Below are 19985 nucleotides of genomic sequence, written 5' to 3'. Positions count from 1 at the left end.
GGTGGAGACCGCAGACCTCCATGTCTGTGTTTGCTTTTCAAATAAATCCACGTTTTTTTTTTCTAAATGCAGCCCATTTTCCTTAAAGGAAAAATGGCTGCCTTTAAAACAAAAACATTGAAAGTTTTCTTTTTGTGCCGGTAGTGGTCCGTGGGACTACTAACTGTTCTAAAAAAAAAAATCCAGAAATTCGGGAAGGGGATCCACTCAGGACCCCTTCACGTTTTCGACTGGCTTACCACCTACTTGAAGTAGGTGGTAAACTGCGGTCGCAAAACAATCTTACATCTTCTGTGACTTGGCACACTCATTCCTAATAGTGACTTGCAAACCCTATTTTGAGAGTTGCTAAAAGGTTACTGACTCACAAAATGGGGTTTGTACATACTACAACCCTTTGTAGTGGTCCCAAAGGGCCTGATTTTCCATTGGCAACCGCTAAAAATGGTTGTACACCGGCCCCCAGGTGTGCTTAGTGCTCATTTTGGGTCCAATAATGAGGTGACTCTTCTGCTTAACCTTTGCTGTTTTGTTAGCCAGTAGTTTTGTTAGCCCAGCTGTGGAAATGTTCTGTTGCTCACAATAATTGAGACGTTGTTAACATAGACCCCATGTCAGTTATGGTAGGAAGGGGCTTTGCATGTTGTTACTCCATGACTAATACAGCAGGAACGGGTTTTACATTGTGAACTCTGACGAATACAGAAGGCAGGAGTTTTACATCGTCAGCTCCTGCTAAACACTACAGAAAGAGTAATTATATTATTTAACACTAGAAGGCCATCTAATAATACTGAAAATTGAATACTTAAAAATAATGTGAATGTGGGAGTTGTGCGCATGCTGGAGAGCTGTAGTTACAAGCAAGTCATATTTTCTTTATTAATGGGAACATTTTATAATGTCAGTGCACTCCTTGTTTTAAAATAATCCATATATTATCAAGACTGCATGTGCAGACGGGTATCACTTCCTGATCGTAGGTGTAAACGAAAATTTCAAAACTGCACTATTCCTCTTTTGGTGCATTGTCTCCTCACTGCACTACTGCCGTCCCCAGAAGGGACTTTTCAATTTAAATTCTTATTAATCAAATTCTAATTATCTTTAAGACTTCTCTTGAGGTCATCAACGTCTAAGACACTGAGCCAGCGACATACACGATTCTCTGCCGGTTGTGAGGAAAGTATCCCTGATGAAGGGCCATACGTGGTCCGCTATGCATCAGTATTGAGTTATCAACATGTGATGTCACCATATTTGGCGATACCAAAAGTAAAAAAGAATTAGCAAAAACATATTGGAGATTCACACATTTCTTCAAAGGATAAAATAATGTTCTGGATGGGATTGACTTCAGTAGAAGCCTAACGATAATTGCAAAATTATTACCAATATTTCCAGTTGTGGAGGAGTCCCTACTAGGGACAACAGTAGTGCAGTGGTAAGACACTGACCCGGACGAGGAACAGTGCAGTTTTTACATCTTTATCAATGGGAGTCAGTTGGTGTACACGTTTATTCGTTAATATTTCTCCAGAGTTAAAATGTCATCACACATTGTTAAAATAATATTGCTATAACAGCTATAGATGAGAGGAAGAAAGAAATATAGTAAAGCGAGTGTTGAGCAACCTCTTTAGTGCATTGTCCGTTCCATGGAGGTAATATGAAATGACAAACTCAATTTTCGGGAGGAATCTCTAGCGTTAATAACCTACCGAGCGAGCCATGTATTCCACACTCAACTTGGTGCAAAGGGTATTACTTGCATTGAGAGGAAGCCGTGCAGAACAGATGCAGCGGACAGTGGCATTGGAGCAGGGAATGTTTTTGCGGAACTATCCATGATCATGCAATGCATCAGTTAGTGTTTGTGCATGTGCCTTAAGTCTCCAGGAACTTAAATTGTTTATTGTTGATTGTGTAGATTTTGTGGCTGCAACACGGTGTACAGATTAAAGCTCTTCGACTGTTATGTAAATGATTAACTCTGTTTAAATATGCCTATAGTTAGAACTCCAATTAACTCTTTCTTCTTTTCTCTTCTCAACTGTTTAAAAAGTCGCTGATACTACACCATTTCATATTCAAGCGGAAGTTACTTTGAAAACCAACTTTTTTGCTACCAGGGATGTCTGCACGGAGTTGTTACCGACCATAAAGCCACACGGTAAGCTCCAACTTGCTAATACTGAGCGTATAAAGGGATGTGCATATCCTGTTCCTTTCACTCATGTTTTGAACAGACATGTGCCCGCCGACCCCTGTCAACGATGACTTGCATGTGCCAGCCGCCACCTGTCAATGCTGACCTACTCTGTGTTTGCTTTAGTGACTCTTATGAGGTTATGTACTGGACCATGCACTCAATTGTATAGGGCTGTGGGCAGCTAGCATTGACAGCGTGCAGACCCTGTAAATGGAAACATTTCAAATGCGTCCGAGTCGCTTGCGTGGATGATTTATGTGTGCTCTTCACTGCCTTCTTATCCCTTTGCCAATGAAGAGTCTGATGTGCTTGAAGCGTTCTCTTCTACCAACAGCTCCTCTTGTGGAGCCCGGGTACCCAAAGGGAACGTTTGTTCCCAAAACGTATTGAGGCAACATGAAAATTGCTTATCACAAAATGTTTTGGGCCCTTGCCTGTCGGGGGTGCTTGGGCCTCCCACACGAGTGAGGCATCATTTGTATTGGGAGACCTGGGGAAACGCTGTGTGGTAGGAAATCTGTGTCAGCCCAGTGATGCCACAGCTAAATTTATTTGAGGTTTGCAGGGGATTCTGGGTAAGGAAACGTCGGGGGATCCACGCAATCCATACCTCCCTGGAATAATTTGGGTGTCTAGTTTTCAGAAATGTGTGGGTTTGGTAGGTTTCCCTGGATGGGCGCCGAGCCTGGGGCCAAAAACCCAGGTGACCTCCCCCCTTGGAAAACCAGGTTTGTGATAGGCAATTTTGATGTTGCCTCAATACGTTTTGGGCCCTTGCCTGTCGCGGGTACTTGGGCCTCCCACACGAGTTAGGCACCATTTTTTCTGGAGACCGGGGGGGGGGAACGCTGGTTGGTAGGAAATTTGTTGTTTCTTTCTGCAGCGTGAAAACTTTGGCACAATAATGCAAGGAAAATGTGACAGACACATTTTGAGGTTTGCAGGACATTGTTGGTAAGATAGCTTGTTTGGATCCACAAGAGAGAGATCACCATGTACTCCCATGGGTGTTTAGTTTACCACAATATCTATAGTTGGTAGGTTATTCTTAGATGGAATGTACACCTTGGCTGAGAGACTAAAAAAACACAAATATTACTGCACAGCCGTCTATTCCTCAAGCACACACACATACTGGTTGGATTTTGCATGAGGGCGAGTGATGGTTCAGTATATAGCATTTTAAAGAGTTTTCACAAAAATGAAATGCACTGTCAATAATTGAAGGGACAAAAAACTGAACCAGTGACTCTCAGCACGTGAGCTGTAAAGCCACGTCCAGGCCCCAGCCTCTTTACAGGCCATTCATACACCTTTCACACGTGATACACACTAGACGATTCACCCCACCAGGCACGAAACCAACACATTACACCGTTCACAAAAAGGGACAGGGTACACCCTACTTGAGAAAGACAGAAAAGACAAATATTTCTGAACAACCACCTATTCTTCAAGCACACAGACATACTGGTTCGATTTGGCACAAGGATGAGTGATGGTTCAGTATATACAGTTGTATTAACCGGAGATTTCACATAAATGAAATGCACTGTTAATAATTGAAAAGATGAGAAACTGAGCCATTGACTCGCAGCTCGTGAGCTGTAAAGCCATGACAAGGCGCCAACCGATTTACAGGCCATTCATACACCTTTCATACATGTGACACATACAATACTATTCACACCGCAGCAGCGGGCCCAGCACATTAAAACACTCACACCAGCAGACAGCGCCATTGAAGGGCCCATCACTTTCACACGCCCACATTCCTGACACGATACAAAAGGGGATGATGGACGGAGCGTTTGAGCAAATCAAACACTCACCCCCAGTCAACTGATCTGGGTTTAATCCATCACCATTCTTTAGCCCACTCAGCCACCCCATTTCGGACATGGCTATATGCAAATCAGTCTGACCTTGTGCCTCATGGGAACAGTCCAGCCTGAACTGCCAAGCCATGTCTTCCATGGACCGGAAACAAGCATCCTGGGACCGGTTTCGGATTCATAATCCTCATCAGCCAGGCTATCTTGAATCCAGTGGCCAAGTGAGCAAGGGACTCACGTCTGAGCATACCCTGCCACACTTAGGGTGAACAAAGCGATACAAAAGGGGATGTTGGACGGAGCGTTTGAGCAAATCAAACACTCACCCCCAGTCAACTGATCTGGGTTTAATCCATCACCATTCTTTAGCCCACTCAGCCACCCCCTTTCAGACATGGCTATGTGCAAATCAGTCTGACCCTGTGCCTCATGGGAACAGTCCAGCCTGAACTGCTAAGCCATGTCTTCCATGGACCGGAAACAAGCATCCTGGGGCCGGTTTCGGATTCATAATCCTCATCAGCCAGGCTATCTTGAATCCAGTGGCCAAGTGAGCAAGGGACTCACGTCTGAGCATACCCTGCCACACTTAGGGAAGACATGGCTTGGCAGTTCGGGCTGGACTGTTCCCATGAGGCACAGGGTCAGACTGATTTGCATATAGCCATGTCTGAACTGGGGTGGCTGAGTGAACTAAAGAATGGTGATGGATTAAACCCAGATCAGTTGACTGGGGGTGAGTGTTTGATTTGTTCAAACGCTCCGTCCATCATCCCCTTTTGTATCGCTTTGTTCGCCCTAAGTGTGGCAGGGTATGCTCAGACGTGAGTCCCTTGTTCACTTGGCCACTGGATTCAAGATAGCCTGGCCGATGAGGATTATGAATCCGAAACCGGTCCCAGGATGTTTGTTTCTGGTCCAGGGAAGACATGGCTTGGCAGTTCGGGCTGGACTGTTCCCATGAGGCACAGGGTCAGACTGATTTGCATATAGCCATGTCTGAACTGGGGTGGCTGAGTGAACTAAAGAATGGTGATGGATTAAACCCAGATCAGTTGACTGGGGGTGAGTGTTTGATTTGTTCAAACGCTCCTTCCATCATCCCCTTTTGTATCGCACATTCCTGACACAGCAACCACGCCAGCTCACGGATTGCGTGGAGTGGCGTTTAGCTAGCAGTGTGTGTAGTGCAGCAAGTCACTACTCACACACTGCCAGCCAAGCGCTCATCCACGCAACCCGCAAGCCAAGCTCCAATCCAGTCACATCGCCAGCCAAGCGCCATTCCACTCACCACCAGCCAAGCGCCAGTCCACACACACTGCCAGCCAAGCGCCAATCCACGTACACTGCCAGCCAAGCGCCAATCCGCGTACATCGCCAGCCAAGCGCCAATCCACGCACACCGCCAGCCAAGCGCCAATCCACGCACACTGCCAGCCAAGCGCAAATCCATGTATACCAAGCGCCAATCCACGCACACCGCCAGCCACGCACACCGCCAGACAAGCGCCAGTCCACGCACACCGCCAGCCAAGCGCCAATCCACGCACCCTGCCAGACAAGCGCCAGCCACGCACACCGCCAGACAAGCGCCAGTCCACGCACACCGTCATAATTTTTTTTTAAAACAAGAAAGAAAACACAAACCAATTGCAACTAAATACAAAACTATAACTACAAAATCAACAGCAGTAACTAAAAACATAATTATATTGCCAAACGTTAAACTGAACAACTATATGAAACCATACAGAACAGGCAGTACACTATTAGACTCACGGTTGCTCCGAAAAACTCTTTTGAGTGTGATGCAATCTGAAACATGTGGGCACACACAGCCCAGGATTAGAAGGACAATCGGCACAGTGCATACGACTCTCCTTCCGCACACCTGTTCGCAAGCAGACTCTACATCTCTTACAGGGATTTTTTGGGGGCGTGGGAGGAATTAAATCAGGAAAGTGGCGATCTTTCAATGTAGCCACATCCTCCACCACTCCAACTCTAGGAACTCTTGCCTGTTCCACTGTAGTGTAGTTCCTATATTCCCAATCGGCTCTGCGCATTGGAATAATATATCCTATAGATTTGACGTAGGACTTAAAGTCAATAGGTCTCTATCGAATATACTAAACTTAATAGTGAGTACCAGCTAGCTCAGAGGTCACTAGAAACTTTATCGAATTCACAAGAAGGGATTAGTTTCTGACAACCGCACAAACATGACAACTTGGTTTCCCAAGAATAAGAACTTATCTCCGAGTCGTGGAAACAATAGATCAGTAGTTCACTCAGTCAATCGTGCATGCTTCGTTTCTACAGAGTTGCTGAGAAATCGTGAGACGGGCGTTTTCAATAAAAAAGGTTTGTTGAACAGTCTTCTTTCTCATGCAAGAGAGGTGAACTGCTACAATCGTTAGACAGAATGCAAAGTATAATGCGTACAGCGTAAACAGTAATATGAAATAATACTGTAAGAGTATTGTATGGTTTCTAAGCCATATAAAAATACATACATAAATAACATAGACTAAAATACTCAACTGGTGCTTCTAAAATACGCCTACCCCAATGTACCTAACCTAGGTCTAGTACGTGGGAAGAAGTACATATGGTCTTTTGCATAGGTTTAGTTTTGCCAAGAATCTACCAAAGGTTTCTCTAGGTTCTAGTCTGCTTCATAACTTTAGAATGAAGGAGGTCTGGTATCTCTGTTTCGGGACTTGATTTCCCAACACCTCGCAAGGGGAGTCAGAAACACTGGAACTGGATTTCTCAGCAGAGGAGGGCAGCTTTATGATCAGTGCGTCAGGTGGAGAGTCGGCTTCCTTCGGCACTTGCTGTAGCGAGCTACGTCGGGCAAGTAGGTCTTCGAACTGCTCCGAACCACCGTATCTTGCTATAGCAAGTGAAGGTATATTTATACCTTGAAGGTATTTAGGAATGCCATAGTTGACGTAAAGTCGGGCACATGAACGTCATGAATGAACCCCTGGGGAATCGTGTTCATTGTAAAGTAACTGAGTTCTTGGAGAAATCAATATTTAAGCAGGGGGAAGTCCCTAACGGCTTAAGCTGGTTTTCCAAGAAATCGTTGTGACGTTTGGTGAATGGATGGAAGTAGCCATGCCTGTATTTGGGTAGCATGGCCTATTCCTAAAAAAGGACTGGATTTCTTATGCCTATATAAGGGTAACAAGAATTGTACCTATATAAGGGCTTGAATCTGTAAAATCAATTCGGAATCTAAAACGCCATACAACACCACAACAACAAGGCTGCCTATCGCAGACTCCTGAAACTGAACAAAAGTCAACTTTGACTGACGCAGGAGAACACTCCTTGTACAAAACAAAAGCATTGAAAGTTGCTAAATTAAAGAGATGGATGGCTTACTTATTATACCAAATGTAAGCCTTACGAATAGCAGTGTAAGGTTCCAACCTCTGATCTACTCTATCAACACCACCCATGTGTTTATTTTAGTCTAAAATGCACACAGGTTTGCGCAGTTCAGCAATCTTTCCCCAAACAGCCGCAGGTGAAGTACTCTCATCATTGATGGTAATCGGCATGTACACATCCCTCCTGTCCACAAATTTCACAGATAGTAGTTCATCACTACGCAAGGAACTGCACTGTCCCCTCCGAAGCTTTTTGCAAACCAGCTTTTTTGGGTAACCTTTACGGTTAGAGTGGATTGTGCCACAAGCAAAAGTGTCCACTTTGAGCAATTCCTTAAACAATTGCACAGCAGTGTAAAAGTTATCAAGGTACAAATGGTGGCCTCTTTTATACAGTCCTCTGGCAAGATCCCACACAATTTTCTCTGAAACTCCAAAAGTGGACGGACCACCAGGGGGTCAATAGTGGAATCCCTACCAGTGTACACCCGGAAATTATAGACCAATCTTGTCCTACTCTCAGACAACATATACAGCTTAATTCCATAACGTGCCCTCTTGCTAGGAATTTACTGTCTAAAAACCAAATGACCCTTGAACAGGGCCAAAGACTCATCAATAGCTATTTCTTTCCCTGGAGTATAGATCTCTGAAAATCGATCTACAAAGTGATCAAGAACAGGTCGAATTCGAAAAAGACGGTCACAGTCAGGGTGATCTCATGGCAACGCCAAGGCATTATTAACAAAATGCAACATACGAAGCACAAGTAAATACCGATCACGACTCATAATTGCAGGAAATATGGCCGTTGCCATCACTGGACTAGTAGACCAATGTGAAGCAATGAACGCCTTCCTTATCAAACCCATCAAAAAAGTCAAACCCAAAAACATCTTCATCTCCTCCAGATTTGTGGGAGTCATCCGAGTAACTCTAGAGTAGGGTCTAAGTCTTTCACTGTTGTCCCTCAAATACTGCTCTGCATACAAATTAGTCTGCTCAACGATCTCAGCCAAAAATACATCATCCATAAACTGATAAATGTATAGGCAAAAAAATGTCACAATTCACTCTACACCCTGCTTCACCAGTAAAGGCAGGCAACACCGGCTGCACCATGTTTGGATCAACCCAGAGTCCAGCATTTTCAATGGGAAGCCTTGCAGCCCCAGACTGCAATCCAGATGCCTCTTGCACCATCGGCACATCAGTGCCCTCCTCTAAAACAGGCACTTCATCTGCACCGACAGTATATTCATCATTCTGGTGATTCCATGTGGAGAGACAACTCACTGCCTGAATCGTCCCCTCCCTCCTCTCCCTCAGACGCACTGTCAGTCTCATAATCCAGCTCAGAGGAAGATTAAAAAAGCATACCAACCACCTGCTGAGCAGTAATTCTGCGGCTAGCCATAATCATTACTAACAAAGGTAACGTGTCAAACAAGTCAACAACAAACACTTTGTAGAATAACTAATAAACAAAATGTGGCTTTATCACAAACACCTATATACTCCAAAATTATACCACTCACTTGTCAGAAGGAGGTAGACTCACCACCTACTCTGCACAGACACAGCAAGGACCAACATTATCCCATTAAAAAAAGAAAAGGAAATTACACATAAGACACCGCAAAAGACATTGCAAAGAATGTCACGCTCCAAAAACAAACTACACATGCTGCTGTTTTGACACCACACTTACTAAAAATTCACTCATTGCATAGTGGGCATTCCTGGTGATCGTACATGAGGAATACTCAGAGACATCGGAGGAAAGGAAAATCCTTTCCTTTCCCCGATGCCTCTCTGTTTTCCAAACAGCCCACTCCCGAGGAGAAATTTGCCTTCTTATCCAGTATTGGGGTATCTTTCATAGATTCACATGCCTGAATCATTCCCCGTCGACGAGGCGGGAGTCCCACGGTAAATAAAAAAGCAGTGCAAAAAGCACTTTGTAGTAGTAGTAGGCCCTAGGAATAGGCCTGAGGCCTAAATTATAGTAGCCTATCTACCTCATTATGTAAAAAAGACCAAAGTCTTTGCTCCAACCAATCAGCTCACAGCACCCTCTAGAACCCTCTCTGCAGAGCCAGCTCTCCTCAGATTTTCACCGCACGTCGTGGGTGAAGGGAGTCTCCCTGAGCTCTGCTCAGTTTTTTCTTCAGTTTTACTTCTTTTTGGATTACATACTTCATTTCTCTGACCCAATTAAGGCGGTACTATGGCAGAATGGCAGTAACCAAGGTAATAGACTATGATTTATGTCTAACCTTTTCTTCAAGAGTTGAGGCCGTTTTGGGTCAGAGACTTTTACCTGCCACTTCTGAGGAGGATGAGGAAAGGTCGCAGGGAGAAGTCGCGCCAGGAGCCTACTGAGGGCGCGCATAAAAACCTGCCACTTCTGAGGAGGATGAGGTGAGGTCGAAGGGAGAAGTCGCGCCAGGAGCCTACTGAGGGCGCGCATTAAAGCCATAAGATTCACCTTGAGTCTTTATAGGCATTTCTAACTGAGGATACAACTCCCTTTTTCAACCCTGACACTACATCAGGGACGACCTTTTGACCGGACATTAGGAGTATATAACAAATATCTCCATGTTCTAATATTACTGCCTCACCAAACTGATCCTCATCTACGATGATCGTCGACGACGGCCTCTTCCTCGATGGTCGTCGATGATGGCCTCTTCTACGGGGGTTGTTGACGACCGCCTCATCTACGGTGGTAGTCGACGACAGCCTCGTCTACGACGGTCGTCTACGACGATCAGCGACGACGGCTTCGTCTACGACGGTCGTCGACGACTGCATCGTCTACGGCGGTCGTCGACGACGGGCCTCGTCTACGGCGGTCGTCGACGACGGTCCTCGTCTACGACGGGCCTCGTCTACGACGGTCGTCGACGACGGGCCTCGTCTACGACGGTCGTCGACGACGGGCCTCGTCTACGACGGGCCTCGTCTACGACGGGCCTCGTCTACGACGGTCCTAGTCTACGACGGGCCTCGTCTACGACGGGCCTCGTCTACGACGGTCGTCGACGACGGGCCTCGTCTGCGACGGTCGTCGACGACGGGCCTCGTCTACGACGGTCGTCGACGACGGGCCTCGTCTACGACGGTCGTCGACGACGGCCGCACATTGATGACGGCCTCATCTCTATGACTGCTGATCTTTGATAGTGTCATCTACAATGGCAATGCCTAGCTTCGACGGACATCTATGACAGCCTTATCAAGGTAGCTTCATATACATATGGCCTCATTTGTGCATGGTCTACAATACACATGGCATCATCTATGCATGGTATCATCTATGGCTGACCATCATTCAATTGCCTCATCTATGAGTGCCTCATCTACGGAGGATATCACCTATTTTAACCTCATCTATGATGGTATTGCTATGACTGTCTTCTATGACAGCATCATTCTCTAACAATGGCCTCGTCTACCTATGGCCTCGTCTGCCAATGGCTTCCTCTGTAAAGGGCTTGCTTGAATGATGGCCTTGTATGCCAATGGCCGTGTCTAATAATGGCCTCGTCTACCTATGACCTAGTCTATCAATGGCTCTGTCTCAGTGGTTTTATCTACCACTGGCCTCATCTCCTGATGGCCGCATCTACCGATGGCCGCATCTACCGATGGCCGCATCTACCGATGGCCACATCTACCGATGGCCTCATCTACGAAGGGCAAATGGCCCCATTTGTTACCCTCATCTACGGATGCCCTCACTTATGAATGCTTAATCTTCAATGGCATTGTATATGGCTGTCGTCTGACAGCCTCGTTTAGAAGGGTTGCTCATGACGGTCATCTATGACGTCGTGCTAGTCTGCAATTACCCCGCTTACATAACCATGTCTACGACAAAGTCTATGATGAGATTGGCTGAGATGGCTTCAGCGGTAAGAGCATCATATATATTCTTAATGTAGTGGGCAGCAGCTAGATTATGACTGCCAGCTACAGGCAAACAGAATATATCCTTCATGGTTTCGAGGAGGTATGCATCACGAGAGTGGTCCTTGTAATAGACTAAGTCTATTCCAGCAGTGTTTCTGCGCATAGAATAGAAATTATGTATACCTACTAGCAGCCCCTCCGATCTGATAGGCCATCGTTCGACCAGATTAAGTAACTTCACAGACTGTTCATTAGCAATCTAAAATCCTGCAATACCTATCTCCACACCGCCTTACAAAGAAGGATGTCGTCTGAACCTTATTAAAAAAAAAAAAAAAAAAAAAACTAATTTCTCTACTTTGGCAGTGGCCTCTAGTAGAGCTGACAATCTTTTATCCTTCATCGGTTTTTATGATCGTCCAATGTGGTTGGACATAGCGAATTTCAATGACCTCATTCCTGAGAACCGAAGGCTGGATGCAGGAAAGATTCTGTTGGAAGGTGCACGCCAGGAATGGCTTAAAGCCGCTACCTTCAGCCCTGAGCGAAGTTTCTAGGCATGGCCTATGATGAAGAGTTGTCGGTTTGCTAAACATTTGAATGAAGCCCCCTTAGTTATAAAACCGGGCACTGATAATGCACGATCATTAAGCACCCTTCAATATGGGCGCGGATCTTTCAGAGAAGCGGAATAAAGGGGTTTTCATCAAGAGAAACATACCAAACCCAATCGGATGAACAGTATCAATCTCAGTATAGTCTTGCAGCCAGGCATCTTTCCGTAGATAGTCTGTCTACTTTCTCCCGAAGGTTTCAGGTTTTTGTTTCCAAGCAACAAGGAACTATATCGGACCAATGTATTCTAAACCTAGTAACCAATGGCCACTCCCTGGAATTCATCAATCAGCCATATCCTACTCCGCCCAGGGGTCCCCCTCCCCCTCGTTTTTCATAACACTTGTTATTTAAACAAAGGATATTTTATGGCTTCTCTGGATGGAGAGGGTGCGAATTTCCACATACTTGTCCATCCCAAACAGCACGAATATCTTCGCTTTCACGCGGCTGCCGCCCATTATAGGTGCGTAGTGCTCCCGTTTGGGCTGAGATCGTCACCAGGAGCCTTTCACGAAGTACTTGGTACTAGTGGCAGCAACATTGAGATCTTGAGGAATGCAAGTGTTCCCCTGTCTAGGCGATTGGCTGCTTACAGGTCCTTCTGAACATGAAATCAGGATTGCCACAGTAGATGTACCCATCTCATTTTTTCTCTGGGGCTGATTCTCAACGACAGCAAATTGCAGTTAGGTCCTCTCCAAGTAAATGTATTTTCTCGGATCAGGTTTAGACACAATCCACAACAAAGCATTCTTGTCACACGACCAACAGTTGTGTTTTCAAAAATGGGCAAGGTTAACTTCATAAGGTCAGTTTCAGTTCAAATGTTTGTTTCGTTCCTGAAGATGTGCTCTTCAGCGATACATCTCATTTCATTAGCAGGGCTCAAAATGACACCTTTTCAGATAGAACTACAGTTTCAAGATCAATAACCTATGGGTTCGTTCGACGATACCATCAAGGTTACGCCGTGCATGATCAATCCTGTACATTGCTGGTCGCAGACAGAGAATATAGCCCAGGGTCGCACGTTCCTGCAAACCATTCCAGGGTTAATTTTAACGATTGATGCCTCCATGGAAGGATGGGAAGGTCATCAGCAGGATTTGCAGAATTCGAGGAACATAGTCTCAAAGACGACAACAGTAGATCAACAGGCTTGAGCTCCACAACGCTGTTCTGTCCCCCCTAGCATTCCTCTTGAGGATTGAGGGTTCGTCTGTGCCAGGACAGACCGCAAACACCATCCGCATGTATTATATCAATACACAAGGAGAAACAAAATCTGCTATGCTCTCGCACGAGGTTCAGGATTTGTGCGAAGGAGTTGCATTGCACAAGATGTCTTGAGAGCCGCACATGTCAGGGCTCTCTACAATGCTCTGAGCATGTCTCAGTCGGACTGTCACGAGTGGACGCCGGGAAAGGGACAGGTAACCCAGTTTTTCCAAGTTTGGGTTAATCTGGCACGGGATCCCTTTGCATTCAGAGAGAACAAGGACGGCCTATATTATGCCAGCAGGTTTCCTTAACAGGAATCAAGAGGGAATGCCCTGTCCATGCTAGGGTCAGGGGTTTGTGCGTATGAGTTTTCCCCCAATACCATTGGTTCCGAAGGTGTTCTGCAAGATGAAGCTGCAAGGTTACCATCTGATTCAGATTGCACCCCGTTGGCCAATTTTGGTTCTCGGAACGTCTGCTATTGTTTATATATAGACAAGCCCATTCGGCTGTGGCTTGGGCCTACGATATTGGCAGGGGACGGAGATCAAGTGGTTCGTCCGGATCCACAGTCATTACTATTGCACGCACAGCTTATCATTTATTAGAGTTCAAGGGCATCAACGTTTCAAAGAACTGTTGTGAAATGTTGGCAAATTCTCGTGCCCGAGGCACAATCAAGGCTTCTCGCCTCAAATGGAAGCGATTTTGCGGTTAGTGTGAGGTGATAGCCATTCACTCAATTACAGTTACTGCAGAACAAGTTCTCCATTATCTGCTCTTCTAGCCAAGTCTGGGCTTAGTTTTTCTTCAACAAACAAAATGTGTCTTGCTGCTCTTTCCAGAATTAGGAAAAGTTAAAAAATTTCTTTTTTCTGCTCTTCGGCGCTTGTCAGACAGTTTATGAAAGGGCTTTTCCGAGCCTTTCTCTCCAGTGCGAGCGCCCTCCCAGGGTGAGCACTCTGCATTGCTAGTGCAGCTGATGCAGTGTACATTTGAGCTGATCCATAAACCAGCTCTCAGATTCCTCACCTGGAAGGTTGCTCTTTTACTGGCTCTTACTTTGGAAAAAAGGGTTCGTGAAATCTAAGCTTTCACTAGAAGGAACACCTCACTTTTACATTTTCCTCGGAACTATGTCACCCTTTGGTCGAATCCTGGGTTCATTTCTAGGGTACCGACACAATTTCACTCTAACGAACCTGTAAGATTAAGGACATGCATGTTTTCTTTCCAAATCCTTCAACCCCAGCGGACAGAACATTGCATTCTTTAGACATCAAAAGATGCTTAAACTTCTACTCCAGAGAACCAAGACTTTTAGAAAATCAGATCATCTGTTTGCGACTTATGGCCGGATTACATTGGTTATAGTGGTCACTTAAGCTACGTTTTCTAGCTGGATAGCCTCTGCCATCCAGTTCTGTCACATTAAGGCTAACCGACCATTGACAAGGTCTGTTCGATCTCATTCCACAAGAGCTGTGGCAGCGTCTGCAGCTTTGTTTGCAGGTGTGACGCTTGAAAACAGTTGCCGTGCTGCGACATGGAAGAATGTCCACACGTTTACAAAACATTACTGCCTACAATCAGCAAAGCAGAATGATGCGGCAGTGGGCCAAACCGTTTTTTACGCCACATGTTTCCATACATTCAGGTTCTAATGTTGGCTTATTTCTGAAAAAGTACATACAATTCAAGTTGTTGTTTATGATATACAGACATATGTTATCATATACTGAGTTTCCATGATACTAAGGTTCCTTTCCTGTAGGAAATTGCATGATTTCTATGTTGGTTCGGAAGATGACTTGTTAATAGGTCAATCTCTAGGCGATTGTTGGTTGTTAACGGTACATTCATGGGGGTGCACTACAATAAGTCTCCCACCATCCGCAACCGACTTTGCCAGGTTTACTGCTTGCTATTCTGATTCAGGCATGTGAATCTATGAAAGATACCCCAATACTGGATAAGAAAACAAGTTACTTACCTGTAACTACGGTTATCCAGTATTGGTATCTTTCATAGATTCACATGCACCCACCCTCCTCCCCGGAGAGTCAGTTCTCTAAGATTGGGATACTTGTTCCCACTTGTGCTACGAAAATCTGAGGAGAGCTGGCTCTGCAGAGAGGGTTCTAGAGGGTGCTGTGAGCTGATTGGTTGGAGCAAAGACTTTGGTCTTTTTTACATAATGAGGTAGATAGGCTACTATAATTTAGGCCTCAGGCCTATTCCTAGGGCCTACTACTACTACAAAGTGCTTTTTGCACTGCTTTTTTATTTACCGTGGGACTCCCGCCTCGTCGACGGGGAATGATTCAGGCATGTGAATCTATGAAAGATACCAATACTGGATAACCGTAGTTACAGGTAAGTAACTTGTTTTCTTCTCCTGGACGAGCCGGAAGCATGTCAGCCGACCTGAGCACCGAAGTGGTTAAAGAGTAGTCCCAATTCAGCATTCAGTGTTGGCTGGTGCTCTAGGAAAGCTCGAGGTGGCCCTAGGGTTGTTTTCAGAAATGAACTCACATGTGGTAAGTCCTATTAAAGGGCGTACAACATTTAAATAAATCTAATCAGTATAGGAAACCAAATTTGTCAAAAAGGGACCCCCTGAGTCTGCTAGATGTTCCTAGGACAGGGAAACAATACTTTAAGTGGTAACAATTCCTAGGCAACTTAACACCTGTCTGAAATCAGGTCTCACACATTCGGGTTAAAAGACAGAAACTCAGTGTACAAACGAAAAAACAGTTAAAAACATTTCATTTTAACTTCTTCCGCGCTGATGACGGAACCGCTCCGTCATCAGACGCGGTTGCGCTCTGCTGATGACGGAGCGGTTCCGTCATGGCCCGCTCGACGCGCCTGCGTGGCGCTGATTTCACGCCTGCGCGGCGCGTTCTATTGAGCGGGCGGGGGCCATGACGGAACCGCTCCGTCATGAGCACAGCTCAACCGAGGCTGGTGACGGAGCGGTTCCGTCACAAGCATGGGCACGCCGCGCTGCCCCCCGCCCCCTTAGCGCAGCGGCGGAATAGCCGCCGCAGTGAAGGTGTTATTTAGTTCATCCATATATATATATATATATATATATATATATATATCTTGATTTTAAAACGAACATTACAACAAGTTACCTAACCAAACACAATTTGATCATAGTTAAAATTCAATCGTTACATACATTTTCAAAAAAAGGGGACAAGGGGGGCGTGGCTAGCAGCCGAGAATGGCGGCTGCGTGAAGTGTGAGCTCCCTGAGGCAGCACGGCCTTTAGTGAAATCCGATATATTTATCCGAATCTTTCCCTACCTGAAGAAGCGGTAACCGGGTCCGGTGGAAGAGCGGCATCGTCCGGTCCCACCCCGGCGCTCATCCGAGGCCGAGAACTGCATCGTTGTGCCTCGGCGGCGCTGGGCCTTCGGCCGGAGTGCAGCACCGGCCTCTAGTGATTCGCCGATCCCGGCGGAAGTGAGGGCTGACCGGGCTGGTCCCAGGGGCATCCCCCGCCCCTCCCCCCCCCCCCCCCCCTGCCTAAAACAACGTGAAGGGCGACCCAGCGCCACAAAGGGACTCCTGTACTACCACCGGTGAACAGGCCGACAGAGACGCTCACTGACGCCTGGAGGTACCGCCGGAACATCTCGGCGGCCGCCGTGCCTGCGCCTGCCCCGGAGGAGGTAAGATCTCCTCGTGGGAAATTGAAGAGGAAGAGGCGAAGCAGTGACCGACTACATAGCACCCCTCCGCCCTCGGCTGAGACATAAAAAGCCACACGTGGAGCGGGACATCGGGGCTGCCTACAGGTCCCCCCGGGGTCCCGAGAAGAACAGTGAAGACGAGGGGACATTCAGAGGGGCCAGCGGAGACAGTGGTGTTGGTCCAGGTCGAGCAGACAATTAGGGAGACAAGTTCTGGAAAGGAGCGGGATACTGTGGGGCCGATGCGCCTGAACTCACCAACAAAAGACGGAGAGAGCCGAGCATTGTGAGTGCGGCACACACTCGAGTGGGGGGAGGCTTGACCTCGGCTACACCAAGAGAGACTGCGAGCACACACGGAGGTAACCGCCGCCAGAGCGCACCTCGGCACGGCACGGCACGACGCAGCAAGAACCTACGATTGGCAGCGCCACAGGCCACGAGCACCCAGCACGGCCACAGAGGACATTGGCGGGCCACAGTCGCGAAGGCACGTGCCGCAAACGCTCTGCACGGCCGGTGAAGGGGTGGCGGAGTACGAGGGGTGACGCAATAGAGCGCTGTCCACGGCGAGCACCGGAATAATAGGGCGGAAGGCCCCTGTGAGCCAGGTACCTAAATCTCCGAAGCGGGGGATTCCCCCTTGCCTTGCAGTCGAACTGCCCCCCCCCTGGACCACGACAAGCAAGAAAATATACTAGCGACACAGTGGCCATAAGGATCGCCGGAACTGAGACCATTACCCGAAAGCGAGTCATGGCGAACAGGGGACCTAGGAGTGGATTAACGCAAGCCAAATTGGATAAATTTGCATACGGCCAACAGGGACAATCGCAAGTGAATGGAAGAACTTCCACGGGTGCCAATCAGGAAGCAGAGGGTACCAAGAAAGTCACACTAGAAGACATCATGAAAACCCTCTCCGAAGTAAGAACAACAGTGGGCTCCATTTCCTCCGAGGTTACTCTGCTGCGCGCTGATTTTCAAAAAATGACAGTGTCACAAGTGGAAGTAGTAACGAAATCGCTCGTAGAGGACACCTCGGAACTGCAAATAGCTATGGAACGTATGGAGAAGGTCACTCGACAACTACAGGACAAGCTGGACGACCAGGAAGGGCGTTCCCGAAGAAACAATATACGCATCCTTGGTCTTCCGGAGACGGAAGGGAAGAGAGCTATGGACCTCTACGTTTAAGATCTCATTAAAACTAAACTCCAGCCTAAAGGGCTGTCGCACTTCTTCTCAGTGGAGAGGGCGCACAGGGTGCCCGGAGGCAAACCCAAACCAGGAGCGGCGCCAAGGCCTGTGCTGGCTAGACTGTTCAACTTTAGGGACAGGGATGCAATTTTACAAGCGGCAAGAGTCTCACCACCCATTAAACTTCAGAACTCAACATTGGCCTTTTTTCCAGATTACACGGCGGAAGTAGCCAGACGCCGGAAATCATTTACAGAGGTGAAAAAGATGTTGCGAGACAGAGAACTGCCATACTCGATGTTGTTCCCTGCTAAATTACGAATCGTGGCCAACGGGAAGACATGGTTCTTCGACAAGCCGGAGGTGGCGCAGGACTGGCTTGACGGATGGAGACAGGTGGGGCAGCCCCGCCGATCGCACAGAGATCGGCCAAACCATCGTAACGGTGACCAAGCAGGCAGGCAGACCGACCAATTGACTCAGCGAGAGAACTCAGCGGGAACAGAATCCGACGTGGAACAAACTCCAATTGACTCTGGTCAGCCGGGCACCATCTAAAGCTAGACCATGGGAGGGAGGGGCCGGACACGGGCGATGGACCTGGACCTGGTGAAGTGAAGTAAGGTGGGCGGAGCCGGTGCCTGTAGGGGACTCACCAACCCCACAAGCAAGCAAGTAAGATAGTTTGGGATGGGATAAAGCACTCTGCACAGTTGGGGAAACGGGTGGGGGTTTGTCCGTGGCGCAGGGGAGCAGGGAGGGGGGATGGAAGGGGAGTTACACAGTTATTGTTACTGTTCACAGTCATCACTCACACTGTAGGGTACACGAACGCACAGGACACTAGGCGATTCCCTTGCACCGTACTGAAGCGTAGCAACTACAGTGAATCCTCGCAAGGGCTGGTAGTCCTGGCGGTCATTGCTAGCAATGAATGATGCAGGACTGCACTGGACACTTTGCTACCTCTACATCTCAACATTGAACAATCTATGTACACCGAAGCCAGTCCTATGTCATACAGAACACTGCACAGGCGATCCAATGGCCCACCGACTGCACACTACACCCACTGAGGGTACACGTACGACCCTTGAGGTGCCCCCCCTGCGACTGCTTACCTGGAACGTCAGAGGGTTGGGAGATAAAATAAAGCGGGGGCTGGTACTACAAGCAATCAAACGCCAAGGCCCTGACTTGGTCTTATTACAGGAAACGCACCTCACGGGACCAGCATGCAAGGCGCTAGACAGACGTGGTTATGTCATGGCGGCACATGCGGAGTTCACGTCTGGCTCCCGAGGGGTAGGGATACTCATGAAAGACGTCACCCTTCATGGTGCTACACCGCAAAACGGACGATCAGGGTCGTTTCGCGGCACTACATGGGCAGTGGGAAGGGAGGCCCCTCAACGTAGTATCGGTCTACATCCCCCCGGCACTCCACTCTGTGGCATTGCCTGCGCTAGGCAGCTTCCTTTTAGACCTTCCGGAGGGAGACACGATCATAGGGGGCGACCTCAATGCAATAATAGATCCAACGCTAGACATGTTTCCCACTAGAGAACGACATGGAGGGATTCCAGCTCTCCCGGGATTCCTAGAGGCACTGGGCATTACGGACGTGTGGCGTCATTTACACCCCACGGAGGCACAATATACATACTACTCCGCTGTACACAATAGCTTAACCCGCATTGACTACTTTCTATTCCTAGGGGCAGGAATGGGAAGGATAGACAAAATTGACATCCTGCCCAGAGGGATCTCTGATCACTCACCGGTGTCTCTATCACTTACCACAAAAGAAAAGAGACGTACGAGAATTTATCCAATATACCCGAACTACCTCACCATCCCG

At 47.4% G+C, this 19985-nt stretch overlaps 1 protein-coding gene across 1 annotated transcript in view; it reads left to right on the top strand.

Moving 5' to 3' along the window:
- Positions 1-19985, top strand: part of LOC144772510 (carbonyl reductase [NADPH] 1-like) — a 91004-nt gene that overhangs the window by 33436 nt on the left and 37583 nt on the right. Inside the window, exon 3 of the mRNA XM_078656889.1 lies at positions 2066-2173. Within this exon, the coding sequence (XP_078513015.1) occupies positions 2066-2173 (108 nt within the window). The remainder of the gene's footprint in view (positions 1-2065; positions 2174-19985) is intronic.

This window comes from Lissotriton helveticus, chromosome 8, assembly GCF_964261635.1.
Source record: "Lissotriton helveticus chromosome 8, aLisHel1.1, whole genome shotgun sequence".
NCBI classification, from domain to species: domain Eukaryota; kingdom Metazoa; phylum Chordata; class Amphibia; order Caudata; family Salamandridae; genus Lissotriton; species Lissotriton helveticus.
The sequence above is the reverse complement of the archived record's forward strand: the minus strand, read 5'-3'. Positions and strand labels throughout refer to the sequence as shown.